The following is a 10,586-nucleotide window of genomic DNA, read 5'->3' as shown; positions in this document are numbered from 1 at the left end:
AACACCAGAATGGGACAGGCAAAATATCCATTCCGTTACTATTTTCAATATTCGGAGTAATTACTATTTTCGAATGATTGAACGTCACGAATTCGAATGAATGCAATTAAGATAAAACAGGAAAATCTTTTTTTTTATCTCTTCCATTCCAGCAAGAATTGATCAGCCATCAATTATGGATTATTATTCAGTAATTATTTGTCGTTTAAATGATTAATAAATTCCTTGAGCTTTTATAATTCGGATTTTTTTATTGTAGTTAAATTTATCATAAATAGAAAAATGAAAATATTTATTTAAATTAATGCTAGATTAAATTTAGGGAAAAACGTGATATTGAGGATTCTGGGATTAGGTGAGAAATCGGAAATGTCAGCGAGGGGTCGAAGAATTTTGGAAGAAAATAATAAAAAGCGTTGGGTTATCTATCGAACATGGGATGGCCATCCCACTGAAGACCCTGAAACATCGAGAATTATTATAAAGCACCTCCGGACGACGTATAGATGCTATCGTCTGGTGAACGCGCAACTTGGTCTCTTGTCCGAGAGAATCCTGACGTTCCAAGCAAGACTTCTCTGAGGCCCATATCCAGCGATACCCTCGACCACCCATTTCCCGTCTCTATGGTCCTGGCATGTAGATCCACATGATTACACTCGAGAGAACTTGAGGAATAAAATGGTAGACGCACGCGCACCATTAGTCTCTGGTGTACAAGGTACCAATTGACCTCACCTCACACTAAACAAGTCGAATATTCTTTACGATTATTTACCATCACATGAGATTGTTATTTATAGTTATAAATCGGCAATATGCTACCGCCTGGTTATGCATGATATTCAAAAAATTATTCTATAAATTAAATAGAAAACTCGATATTTTTTTTACTGGAAAATATTTCAATCCAATAATTTTCAGGTTTTAGGTATGAATTGAGATTATTTGAGATATTCAGTTGAATTTGGGGATTGAGTGAGCCGACCATGGGCCGACGCTGAACCGATATTGAACCGACATTGAACCAGCATTGGGCCGATCAATCGAAATTGAATAATTAATTTAGTATAATCCCGGGTAAAAAAATTGTAATCGGACTATTTTTTCCAAATTTTCAAAAAATTTCTGGAAAACTTTTCAGAATTTTTTTTTTTTGAAACGGAAAATGATAAAAAAAATTTTCCTATTCAAATTTTCTGAAAAGTTTTCAGAAATTTTTTGAAAATTTGGAAAAAATATTCCGATTACAATTTTTTTTTACCCGGGATATTCAGAAAAAAATGGCGATTTTTCCCAAAATTTAGATTTCACATTCCGTAATTTTTTTCATTCATAACATTCCGTAATTTTTATAGGATTACTGTCATGGTGAATTTCATTGGATCCCGCTCAAAAATACTTTTGGCAATTGAATTTCGGAAATCATAAAAATTTATAATTCAGTGAATTTTATTACATATTCCCGCAGGTGAATCGACGATTAGACCGAGGAGAAACGACATTTCCTCCAATCGCGAATAATTGATCGACAAAATATCGGTGATAAGGGTGGCATCGTGTAATGCAACATCAAGAAACTCAATATACATGGGCGGAGGTACGTGCGCACGGGCGTTTCCATTCGCTTATGGGTTGCCACCCTGTGCGAAAGTCCACATGGACGCGTGCGCGGCCCTTTCCCAAACAAAAAAAAAAATCAGCAAAAAAGAAATATAAAAAAAAAAGAAGCAGGTCGTGCACACACATGCGGGTATCACGATTTTTCCATCGCATGCAGCTCCAACCAGAGCACAAGCTCTCATTTATTTTTACTTTTGCACGGGCTCTCCCTTTTATTTTTGAAAAAATATCCCATTTTTTTTTCCTTCCACCTCCAGCTGGCTGGAAATCTCCGGGAGAAATCGGGCATGATGCAGCATAAAAGGGGGAGGAAAGGGGGGGGCATTCGTGGCAATCAGCAATTGGAGTACACGATGATATGCCAAGAAAAGCCAGTAGCTTTCATGACTACCCGTATTCACATCTGCAACCCCTCGAAAAACTACCATGACGTCCAACGTTGAGACCTTTTTTGTTGGATCTTTTGTGCTAGCTCTCGCCCACACATTTCACCGCTCTCATTCTACAACCCCTCCTACAACCGCCTCAAAAGGCCTAGCCATGGATAGATTCCGATAAAACTTCCCCTTTTTCACGTCATGACGAAATATCGATTTTCAAACCCTCGACGCTCCAGTACGTCGTGGAGCCATTTTGAATGAGAGAATAAAATAGAAAATGGAAAATTGGGAATTTAAAATACGGAATTCGTGATAATGAAAAAGGGATAGCCTGTGAAAAAGTGGAAATTGAGAGAATATTTTACCTTAGCCCCGAGGGCCTGACCTGCCATTTTTGGGAGAGGAAAATCAATTTTTTAGGAAATTTTTTTATCAATTAAAAATCAATTCCACCTACAATTATCCTCTAGATAATAATAAAATCTTCAGACCCAATAAAAACACAAAAATAATTTTTTCTACTCCATCCCACATCCAGGAGTCGATCTACGATTTCTGGAGACTAAATTTTCTTTTCGAATTTCCCAGACAAAAAGGTAATGAAAAAAATCACAATAGTAATTTTAAATTTACGAAACATTTATTTAATCGTTTATTCACATTAAGATTGTATTTCATCAATTTCTGGATTTTTACCTTTAAACTTCTTTAATATCTTCATATGAACATAAGCACTATCGCGTGTCCTCGCGATTCCATCATTATATACTTATATTACAACTCTCTATGTACAGGATTATGGTGAATGTATTTATGTTCCGGACGCATAACGACCACGAAAACCCCTAGAATCAGCGACTCGTGCTACGCCATCAAGACTAATCGACGCTAATTATACAGAATCATATCAGAAATTCAACGTTTATACTCTATTATTAATGTTTCGGCTTAGACTCTAGTTTGTATTACACCTATGGTATTGTTTTGGTATGTTGTCACAGCGAATGCATTCAAGGATCGTTTGATTTATAATCGCTCCACGTATTGTATCGGTTCTGATAAGCTATTGGTCGTTACTGTTCTCCAATTTGATAAAAATAGATGACTATCTTAGACTATTGTATGTACAACTGTCAATATTTACATGAATAATTGGTAATCAGGCGGTTAACACTCAACGATTTCAGGGGATCATTCGGTGGAATTTATTACCGCTCTCTGGATTATTAACTTTCACAAAGTCTTATCAATGAAGGAAATTTCGTTAATCACACGATTATTATTATCAACTAACTCCTCACGGACGTAAACGAATTTTTCAATTGTATATTTACAACTTACCACAGAGTACGTATTTACATTTTCGGGAGAGCCGCCATTTTGACTACTTTGACGCAACAATTCAAAATTCACCGCAATGTTTTCAGGTTATTGTATTATTGCTCAATAATTTAGCACAATTGCATGCCTATTTGCGCAGAAACTGGAGTAAATTTGTTGTTCACCTTCTCTCACATTAGCACACGATCAAAACCGCGTCTTCCCTCCATTTCTTACACGTGATGGCGTCCGAAAAACTAATGGCGAGGAAATGATCAGAAAATGAATGTCGAGCATCAGCGCCAAAGGAGTCCCCACTTTTCCCTGGAAATAATGATAAACTACAGAATTTTGAATCTCTAATCACGGGTACTTGCATTGGGTCAAACTGGCCTGGAGTAAGATGGCATGGCACATTTAGAAAATGTATGAAAATCCATCAGTCCCATCAATAGGATTCACTACCTAATAATGAAAATGAGCATTGATTGGTTGCACTAATCACGAAAATTCACTGGAATAAGGTTTGTCCCATTGGTGGTCTCTCAGAGCCACTGATAAGACGGTGCCACATCGTTGACATCAACGAAATTGGTCAGGTCGCTAAGCGTTCCAGGCAATGGAGACTGCTGACGTTACAGAGCAGTAAGATCATAGTCTGATTTGATAGCTGCTGTTGGAACAGCAGCTGATATACCAGGTGGTGTTGTAGCAGGAGCCAGAGGACTGATGCTCCCCGAGTTCATGTGTCCCAGTGATCCACTGGTGCTGTCCATCATGCCATTAACCTGGAGATGACTCAGCTGTGCCTGAAGATGCGTCAATGAGTGCGGATGGCCTTGAAAGTTGGGATGAGAGGTGTGTGGATGCGGAAGTGCTGTGCTAACACCATGAAAATCACTCATGTCTAGGCTACCATCGAGACTAGCATTCTCAAGTTTAAATTCACACGGTGAATTATTGTTGTTCTTCTTCTGATTGTTGTTGTTACCAGTCTTGGTGCGTGATGAGCCCTTGCTCGGCTTCGCCTGGGGCTGTCCGTTGGTATTTTTCCGCCTGACGTTCTTCGTGTTTGGCATCTTGTTGTCCTTCTTCCACTTCATCCGTCTGTTCTGAAACCAAATCTTGATCTGACGCTCGGACAGGGTCAGCATGTGTGCAATCTCGATTCGCCGTCGTCTCGTCAAGTATCGATTTGTATAAAACTCCTTCTCAAGCTCGAGTATTTGTTGTCTCGTGTACGCTGTTCGCTGTCGTTTGGACTCTACACCAGGTTGATACGACGGATTCGCTGGAAAAAAAAAAAGAGAAACATAAACGTCTTCAGGGGATCATTCACGGTGGGAATCAACATCATTGGGTGGACTACTCATGATTGGCGGGGGACTGGCACCGAAAGGGAATTGTTGCGTCATTGACGCGAGTTCAATTGGAGTTATTGAAGCTGATAATGCCTCACTGGAATGACTCCCCGGACTCCAAAACCGCTCGAGAGTGACACTCAACCATTATGTAGTATCGAAATAATAAAGACAATAAATAAAAAAAATAATACCAAAAACAACAACCGGTGGAACATTAGACTAGCATCACTCAATCATTTTCAGATTGATATAAAAAATCCATCACGTTGTTAATGATATTCGGTCAATTCGAACTCATGACCACACGGTGATTGCAGTATTCCATTCGCGTAAAAATCTATACCTGCATAATTGCGACACTGTTTGGTATTATGATTTATGCATACAGGACCTATTCAATCACGCGTAATAATCTTTGTGGAAAAGATTCTTGACATCGGTTTTATGCGTCGTTTCTCTAGCTGCACGTGGCGGGAAAAAGGTATTATAAATATTCATGATGTCTTTTCGAATATTGATTAGAATGATTTTTGTTATGTTTGTGCAATGGCAGTTTACACGGTATCAGCGACAATAGACACAGGATGGGTTTATTAATTCGCGGTGAAAAAAAAAAGGCATCGAGTCGAGTGATTCCAAGGCTAGCCAAGATGAATGCCATTTATCAATGGAATAAAACAAGAGAATGAAAAAGAAGCAGTGACAGACGTGTGGACAATGCCCAAGTGCCTTGTGTGCTTCAGGATAAAAGCCAGTGAATGAGACGGATGAGTCTAAAATCACAGGGATATATCCAGCAACAGTTATACCAACAAAACCATACCTTTCTATTTCTCAGGCCTAGTCATGAAGCATCAGTTCGTCCAGTGAATTGTGTCATTTGGACATTGAAAAACTTGAAGAGATTACGTCTGGAGGTTGAAACAAATGGATGTGTTTGTTGTCCAAGAGTCAAAGGAAGAAGAATGAGAAGAGTTTAGAATCCGTGCGGACGCATTCCATTCCATCCTGAGGCTGACCATTGTCCGACCCCCTTCTGCCCCCTTCGGCATTCGAAGGGATTGCGACCGACGGACTGGCCATACCATTGTCTGAACACGAAAACCCGTACCGCAAGCCTCAATCACAGCTCCCCCATTGGTTATCTCTAATTTCTAGTTGGAGATTTCCGGCATGAAATTGGTTTTTTTTTTCGTTCTACTTACGATGATTCTCTTCTCTGGCCAAAACCACGGTGAGGCGATCAGTTTCTCGGTTTTTTGAATTCGGAGAGCCCAGCAAGAGCTTTGTTGAAAAAAATATACAATGTATGATTAAACCTCTTTGTCTGACTTTGACAAAAAGTGAAAAATGGATTTTTCGATGGTAAAATCGCTGTTGTGTCCCACTTGGAGCAGTTGCAAGTTGGAGTGAGTAGTCATTCTTCGTCATTAAAGAAACTGCGAATGCCCGAAGGTGAGGTTTACACGTTCGGTGAGAGTTACGATGCAGAATTTTCCTTTTGACGGTTTATCAGAGAAAACTCCGGGGGTCTCGACAATTTAACGAGAGCGAGTGAGACGAATTTCTATGGAAATCGTTGGAAAAATATTCCACTCAGCGGTGTATAACGCGTTTTGCTATCGCGTGATGAATAAATAATAAAAATGTGGATACACTGTAGAAACAGTGACAGCGTTAGAGATAAAAAACAGGTCACAATGAAAGTGAACGCCACTAAATCGGGAAAAAATTGTCGACCACACAAGAGTCGGAGGACAGGTAGGTCTAGGGGAGCTGTCAGGATAAATTGCGCCTCATAAGTCTTCCGTCGGGACAAAACGTAAAGATAAACGGTGTCACATAAATCGTTGTATTCGATGCGTGAGGTGTATGATGACTCCAACAATAGAATAGATTTTGAAGAGCATTGGGGAATGATTAAATGCGGTCGTAAGGTGGTTAACAGATAGATTGTAAATATTTGCGGCATGGGAAGCTCATCCGGAAAATGGCCACACACCTTGCATCTTGTTATGAGGACAAAGGGAAGAATTCCACGCCCATTTGGACTTCTTCAGGTCCTACCACTGCAGTTATCCATCATGAAGAATTATTCAATCATCAATTGATCATATGATTTGAGGACTTACCGACACCAGCGATGTGATTTTTCTTCATCCAGGGGTAAACAACGCGCTCGCCATTTTCATTCTCCTCTTCCTCGTCGTCCATCATGTTGGGTGATCCGTCCATGGCGTCATCGTCCATGTCGTCCTGATCAGAGCCGTCGTCGTGATGCTGCCCGGACGTCTGCTGACTCTGCATGTGGCCAGAGTGCTGATTAGATTGATTGAGATCAGGTGAGTTATCTCGGTGCAGAGAGTTTGCCCCCGTCGGACTGCAGACGTTGCTCTCGAGATGCGGTGTGGACTGGCCCTGGGGTTGCTGAGGGGGTTGAGAGTGCTGGGGATGCTGCAGAGCGTCGGGTACATGACTAGTTAAGAGATTTGGGGATAATGCGGTTGATCCTAAGACAGTCGCTGGAGGCTGCTGCTGGGATTGCTGATTATGGAGGGATGGGGGGCACGTCAGGGGGGGTTGCTGGGCCTCTGGAGGCATTGCCAGGGCACCCACTGCATGATGATGAGGATGGAGGCTGGGATGGTGGACCGGGTGGATCTGGTGGTGAGGATGAGGAGTGTAGTAGCTGCCGTAGCTCGCGTATCCACCATTCAGGGGAACAGCTGAAGCTGCGCCGTAGGGTGTTGATGCTGCTTGATGATGATGCTGGTGATATCCATACTGCAGCTGATGCGACTGCGGATGGGACAGGTGGTGACCGCTGCTGAAGAAATCACTGGTCGACGAGATGTAGTTACTCTGACTGTATTCCTCCGTTGGTGGAAACTTCGGATCCACCACAACTGGAGATGCTGGCAAATGGTGACTCGACTGTTGATGCTGCTGGTGATAACCACCGGCGGTTGGATTCATCAGGAATGAACTCATCTTGATGGATTACTCGGAAATCACTGGGACTGTTCACAATTCTCGTAAAGAATTTGAGTCACGGCAATAGCACTTCATAGTTCATCATTCACTCGATGCAATTAAGGATCTCATTGTAAATACAATTGTACAAGCAATCACAAAATCCACTACCGTCACCAATATTCCACCGATGAGAGTTTCGCTGGATCCTTCGTGGCGACGAGAGCAACGATACTTCTCCTACATGTAGCTACAAACCACCACATGAACACACCAGCCGGTTCCCGCCCACTGGAGACCAATTACCATACCACGTGATCGCGGCGCACCAATCAGAGTCTCGCTGTGTCCGCGACCATGATGGATAACCGGCACGCATGCAACATGTGAGTGTGGCGCCCCGAGACCGCTGTGGCAGGTGCCAACAACTATTCTCAACGGATCAGAAGGTACTATCACCAATGCATTTAGACCGTTTAAAATTCTATTTCACTGTTTCGCGCACATACTCTATTTCCACAATTAACTTTGATCACTCAATGTTCGTCTTCACCAAATCAATCTTTTGAGTTATCGATATTCTGACGTTTGGAGTGTTCTACAGCTGCAATTGCTTTGACCACAACTTCTTCGCGTTGAACTTTGGAACAATGACGTCCCACTGAGCAAATTTCAACCCAAAATGTGGTACGTTGAAGAGCCGATGGAGCACACCGCACACAGTACCTCAGCACAAACTCGTCTGACAACTCCGGTCCGGTTAGCGCGCTCCCTCCAGACAACCGAGCCCATCGACGGAGGTTCTCCTTGCTGCCTGTCGAGTGGTTATCCCCACCATTTACCACTGGCATCATTTCCCCACCCTCGGTGGAATACGAGGCCAACCCCAGCCACGAAAACCCAGAGGGCCCCCCCGTTCTTTCACACCGTACCCCAGCGTTTATCCCCCTGGACTCATGGGATGCTGTGCCACGTAAAAGGGGAGTCACTCCTACACGCGTTCGTATCAACACGCCTACAAAATCCATCTTCGAATGGGAATTATCTCCAGTTCCTCAGCTTTCTGCGTGATATCGGGTGAGTGATATTTTTTAAAATCATTTCAATGACACCCACGAAAGATCGACTTCTTTTCATGATTTTAACTCAAATGACACACGATTGCTGCATGACTGCTGCATGATTGCTGCATGAGTACGACACTTTCTGGTCTGATGTCCAACTTCCCTGATAAAATAATCCGTAAAATATTTTCTACAATCATCACCTTGACCGTCAGCGGCTTTCGCACGTGCGAATGTGTGCATGTGCTCTAGAAAGTGTCTTGCAGTACTCGGCCAAGTACATCCACTTCTGGCGATCACACAGGGGGAGCTAAAGAAGCCAAAGAAATAAAAAAAAAATAAAAAAATAAAAACACGTCACAATATGCACAGTCATAACGCAGACAGCCGACTCATTGCGTTTTACCATGGGTATAATAATACGATGCTCCACGCTTTTCACTGCGCCTACCACCTATTAAATAACCCAGAAGTTTGAAAAATCAATCATCCACTTAATTGTATTGCCGTTGTGTTATTTTTGTTTAATGAATAAGTAGTTAACTCATTCATTACTACTTTACACAGTAGTAATATTACGATTAATTGCGATGGCTCCCTCCATCCGTGGAAACATTAATTAGCTAGTATCTAATCGCTGCGTGACATGTTTGTAATTTGAAGACATTAGTAACATGGAGTATGTCGAATTACCGGGGTAACCCATACTAGAGCAAATATTTGTGCGACAGTGTTGGGGGCACACGAGAAATTCGCAAATCAAGAGATCACGGGGGAATGCCGGATCCTGATGTATTAGTGGTGCTCTCTAGTTTCCACATGCATGGTTATGAGCCTGTGGAAATGCCGCGACCCCATACTTGGAGGTACAATAGACGTGGCAGTTGCTTGTGCGGCACGGTATACCGTCAAGGCAGCCGTGAATAACACGGATAAATTATTCTTGCTCACATAACCGTGGTGGACCCCCCTGATGGGGGGAGGGTAAGTGTAACGCGTCCAGGGGATTCATCGATTTTTCGTGCTTTTTCGTCGTACGTAAAATCACGTTTTGCGGACACCCCGAGGGGTGAAGGGAAACGCATAATCACTGCATGAGTAATTGGTGGTATTCAATGATTTTACAGCCTAGACTGTAAAGTGAACTTTATAGGTTAGGACACGAAAAATTTTGTTCTTGTTTTTCTGAGTAACGAAAAATTGCTCTAGAGACTTTTTGGAAGGCACTAGTTTGGAAAATGGAGAGTGAATTTTACAGCCTAGGACGGGAGGAGAAGATTTTACGAGGGAACGTGTGAAAATAGACTTTTTGCGATGGCAGTCACTTTTTCTGGCTATCGGATAAAATAAATAATCAAACTGACGGGCTGACCGGTCCAAGGAGCAATTCACACAGTTCCAAGTAGTGCAGCGGTCTTTTTACCCCTTATCCGTCAATTTTTCACCCCAATGTTGGCTCCCCTAGATCTATATATCCTCCGTCCACTTCTCATTGTATCCCGTATAGCGCCGAAAAATCCGAGAATATGGGGCTTCGAGTGGAATCCCTGAGTGCCCGGGGGGCGGTCGACTGTCTCCTGCGTTACAGTTGGGTGTATGTCCCACCCCCAGAACGTAAAAACCCAGTGCCAGGGGAGGATGGGTGGTGGGTGGATGAGATATGGGGGACACAGGGTATGTTGTCCTCCTCGTTTTGCGGCGCGACCTCCTCGTCTCTATCATCGCGATGCTACCGAAACGTTTGTCTTCTTTCTCGCTGGGTCTAGGTCCTTTTCTTCATCGTCCTCGTCGCTTCTCTTCCGGCGAAACATAATCAATCACTCCTACGGGTCTCCCCCAGCATGACAACCCTCTCCCCCCCC

General features: G+C 42.7%; 1 protein-coding gene across 1 annotated transcript; it reads right to left on the bottom strand.

The window, feature by feature from the left end:
• Positions 1 to 2,720: 2,720 nt before the first annotated feature.
• Positions 2,721 to 8,395, bottom strand: Dfd (Deformed). The gene is made up of 2 exons (XM_011309456.1): positions 6,820 to 8,395; positions 2,721 to 4,614 (listed from the first exon to the last, which is right to left on the bottom strand). The coding sequence occupies exons 1-2, from the start codon at positions 7,676 to 7,678 to the stop codon at positions 3,959 to 3,961; spliced, it is 1,515 nt and encodes a 504-aa protein (XP_011307758.1). The 5' UTR covers positions 7,679 to 8,395; the 3' UTR covers positions 2,721 to 3,958.
• Between the last annotated feature and the right edge of the window lie 2,191 nt (positions 8,396 to 10,586).

The sequence above is a fragment of the Fopius arisanus genome, unplaced genomic scaffold (assembly GCF_000806365.1).
Source record: "Fopius arisanus strain USDA-PBARC FA_bdor unplaced genomic scaffold, ASM80636v1 scaffold00067, whole genome shotgun sequence".
NCBI classification, from domain to species: Eukaryota; Metazoa; Arthropoda; class Insecta; order Hymenoptera; family Braconidae; genus Fopius; species Fopius arisanus.
Note: the sequence above shows the minus strand (reverse complement) of the source record. Positions and strands in the feature narration are given on the sequence as shown.

What these genes read in the sequence shown, in the direction of transcription:
- Dfd (XM_011309456.1), bottom strand. Translation starts at nt 7,678, where the DNA reads ATGAGTTCATTCCTGATGAATCCAACCGCCGGTGGTTATCACCAGCAG. An exon ending in AAATCACATCGCTGGTGTCG is followed by an intron (nt 4,615 to 6,819) that starts GTAAGTCCTCAA and finishes TTTTTTTTCCAG; the next exon opens with CGAATCCGTCGTATCAACCT.